Source organism: Orycteropus afer, unplaced genomic scaffold (genome assembly GCF_000298275.1).
Source record: "Orycteropus afer afer isolate SDZICR_OR568_19922 unplaced genomic scaffold, OryAfe1.0 scaffold00099, whole genome shotgun sequence".
NCBI lineage: Eukaryota > Metazoa > Chordata > Mammalia > Tubulidentata > Orycteropodidae > Orycteropus > Orycteropus afer.
In genome coordinates, this window is record NW_006921686.1 from 7,756,313 (window position 1) to 7,760,054 (window position 3,742).

Consider the following 3,742-nt stretch of genomic DNA (forward strand, 5'->3'; position numbering starts at 1 on the left):
CCGCCCGCCGCCGCGCTCCCCGCCCCCTCCTCCGGGATGGGCTGGCCTGGCCCTTTCTCTCTTTCTGCGGGAGGGGATGTCCCTTTCCCTGTCTTTGTCACCCTTAGTCCCAGTCCTCTCTTCCCCTAGTGTCATCTTCCCATGTCCTAAACTGAACTCGCCATACCTCCCCTAACCACATCCACAAACCCACAGACTCGAGTTCTGTCCTCCCCTCCCCCTAGTGTAGCTACTGAACAGCTCTTGGATTGCTCACCTTAGCCCCACGACAGCTACCTCCAGTCTGTGCCCATCCCTAAACGTCCACTTTCAGGTCTGATGCACCCTGTGAGGTCCCCACAGAAACAGTCACAGAGAGGGCAAGCCACTTGTTCTGGGTCACACAGCACAGAGGTGGCAGAATGCCCTCAGCCACAACTACCACACACCACTACCTAACCCTTTCCTGGCCCTTATACCTGAGTGTGACATCAAAATGCTGTGAAATAGATGGTGGTGTGAGATGCCTAGAAGCATGGGTTCTGAAATAAATTGCCCAAGTTCAAATCCCAGCCTTGCCCTTCCTCCCCATGACCTTGGCCTTCATTCTGTGATCTACCGGCCCAGTCCCTCATGCCAGTACAGAAGGAGTCTTTCAGCTGCTGCCCTGTGAACCCTGTTGTTTTCCAGCGGGCAATGGGGAGCATGGCTAGTTTCTACCGAGTAAAGGCCAAGCACCTCAGCTTCATTTTCCTGATCAGACTGCAACAAACTTCTCTAGCTTCATACCTCTCCTTGTACTGCAGACAACTTGCTCTGCTCAAAATGAAAAAAAAAAAAAAAAAAAAAACCCTCTCTAAGCCAAGGGGCAAACATTTGTAACAGCTCACTGTTTACTGTCAACTGATTGAAAAATTTAACACACCTCATGGGCTAGATTCAGTCTGTGGATTTTGCCCCTTTTCCATTCCTGCTCTGACCCTGCACACACACTGTTCCCTCTGCTACTAAATAGGAGGGAGCCCCCTGGAAGGGTAGGGCCCACACATGACTCACTCTAGGTCCCAGCATCCACCCACTGCCATCTAGTCATAGTGACCTGCATAGGGTTCCCAAGGCTGAAGTATATTGCCTCATCTTCTTCCCATGGAGCAGCTGGTGGGTTAACCTCCAACCTTCTGGTTGTCAGCCTTACCCATTGTACCACAAGAGCTCCTCGGGTCCCAGCATAGCCTAGGGTTGTGGGTCAGACCAGAATGGTCCCAGATCCACTATTTGCCCTCCTCCAGGCTTCACTCACACTGTCCCCCTTACCCGAAAGGTTCTTTTCCTCTTCTACTTTGCAAGTTTCCACCAATCTTTAAAAACACAGCATCTGTGTTAACTTGTCTATGAAGACCTCGTTCATCACGCAGACAGTCATCACTCCCCCTGACTGCACCAGCCCTGCCCATCTCTCTCTCCCAGATACAACCACTGGGTGCCTGTGCTCACCACTGGATGGAAGTTTCATGAGGGCAGGGTCTTAGTTTGACTCACTCTGAGGCTCAGGATTGCCAGAGTTCAGAGACTGGCTCACCGATGCACTGAATGTGTATGTGTGTCAAACTGACTGAAACTCTAGGTGCCCCCATCAGTGGCCCCATGGAAAAGTGGCAAGGGACAGCCCTTTCTCCTCCACCTTAGACCCAAAACTCAGAGCTGAGGAAAGAGGCTTCTCCTAGGCCCTTGGCTCCTTCGAGCCACTCAATGAAAATCAAGAGGGCCACAAGGAAGGTATTTTATTGAGGTGATTCAGAGTTTGGGATTCCTGCCCTGAGCCTAGTCTCAGTCTCATCAGTACAGTCTCATGGGTGGAAAGGACCAGGCCTCAGGGCTTCTCTGGGCTACCACCCAGGAGAGGCTGGGCAGCGGGGCAGGGGGACTGGGGCTCCAGTCTAGGGCTGAGCTTCTGGTCAACAAAGGAGATGGTGGCTGAGGCAGGGGCTGCGGTGGGCCAATCCCCCAGGGCCGAGGAGGAGGCGGTGAGGCTACCAGCCAGATGCTTTTCAGCAGGTCAAAGGCTGTGGGGGGACCCCAGGCTGCCCCAGATGGTGAAGGTAAGGGGGGCCAGGGGCTCCTGGGCGGTGCCAGGCTTGCCCTGTGTGCAGTGGGAATGCTGGAGGTGTGTGCCATGGCAAACGTGAGCTCCTTTGCCCCCTGTCGCCTCCTCTGCTGGCCTTCTCCTGGGGCCTGCTCCATGCAGCTGATCCAAGAGGGTGTCATCCTCTGTCTCTCAGGGTCCCTGGGCTTGGTTCCTGGCACAGAGGAAAGAAGCATGGGAGACAGCTGCACGCGAGCAGACAAGGCAAAGGGGAGCACGGGGGGCAGGGGTGGGCTCACCTGGCAAGGGTGGCTGGCAACCCCGAAGCACCAGGGTAAGGTCGGGCACGCAGCCATGGCAGGTCTGTAAGGTGCCCACAATGGCGTCCCTGGCCTCCTGTACCAGATTCCTCCTGGAGAAGGCCTGCGGCAGAATCAGCTGGCACTGCAGTTCCCGAAGCAGCTGATCCAAGCCAGGGAGCTCTAGGGGACTGGGTGGGCCTGGGCCTAAGCCTCCAGGAAACTGGTTCTCCTTGCCCCTTGACTGTGGGGCTGGTTCTTGGATGCTGCCCAGGCTTGGGGAGGGCCTGGTGGGAAGTGGGGGGGTACCTGGCTCCAGGTCCCTACTATTAAGCAGTCGCGCCACATCCAGTGATTTAACCTCATGGTTGAAGAGACCCCAGTGCTCCCGGCTCAGTCGCCCCTGGGTTATGACCATGAGCTTGGGGGCAGCAGGGGCCATAGTATTCCGGAGGGCCATGGGTGGCTTCCGACGGGTCACAGTTGGCTCCCGACTGACTGCTGGAGGATCCCGATGGGCCGTTGGCCTGCGGCTGCCTACCAGGGCCCTGTTACGTTCCCTTCTGGTCTTCCGACGGCGGACACGACCAGGTTTCTCAGGCTGCTGGAAAGGCTGAGGAGCAGACCCCTGAGGGTCCATGGTGTCCTAGAAGATAAAGAAAGGGGACCGTCAGCATGCAGATAAGCCAGAGACCTAACAATGAATGGTGAGAAGAGAACATGATTTGGGGTGAGGGGGAAGTACTATTTAGAGGGATAAGAGAAAGAAAGGGGTTGAACAGAGGGCAAAAGAAAGAGGCAGGAACACAGCTGGAAGCGAATGGGGATCAAAGGATATGTTGAAGGTTCAGGCCCTGGGTTATTGGTTAGCAGCAGTTAGAGCTAGAGGAGACAAATCAAGGTAGTGGGAAGGAAGAGACCAGGAAACAGAGCAAGAAAGGAGGACTGGAAAAGGCTAAGAGTCAGGGAAGCAACATGGGGTAGAGAGAACTCAACGGAAATCATGGACAATAGGAAGAGATGTCAGAAAATAGAGAAAGGCTTATTGGGAACAGGGACATGGGGGGAAACAGGAAAAAGACCGGGGATGGGGAAGGGATGATGAGATGGGGAGGGTTCTGTGGGCCCCAGAAAGAAATTCTGGACAGAGGAGAAAACCCGAGTTAGAGGCGATACAGGAGAACGCAGAAAGTGGAGGAAGGCCGAGAACTGGGAGAAACAGCACGATGAGTGGTTGGAGCGCCCGAAAAAACGTCAGGAGTACATAAGAGAGCAGAGGAGGAATCAGCTCAGAGGCCTGGTAAGAAGAGGCCTAAGGAGCTCTGGTAGCATAGTGGCTAAGTCACTTGCCTGCTAACCAGACGGCTGGCGGTTCAAACCC

General features: G+C 55.0%; 1 protein-coding gene across 1 annotated transcript; it reads right to left on the bottom strand.

The window, feature by feature from the left end:
- Positions 1-1,815: 1,815 nt before the first annotated feature.
- On the bottom strand, positions 1,816-3,001 carry PRR19 (proline rich 19). Its single transcript, XM_007942932.1, has 2 exons — positions 2,362-3,001; positions 1,816-2,276 (listed from the first exon to the last, which is right to left on the bottom strand). The coding sequence occupies exons 1-2, from the start codon at positions 2,999-3,001 to the stop codon at positions 1,816-1,818; spliced, it is 1,101 nt and encodes a 366-aa protein (XP_007941123.1).
- Between the last annotated feature and the right edge of the window lie 741 nt (positions 3,002-3,742).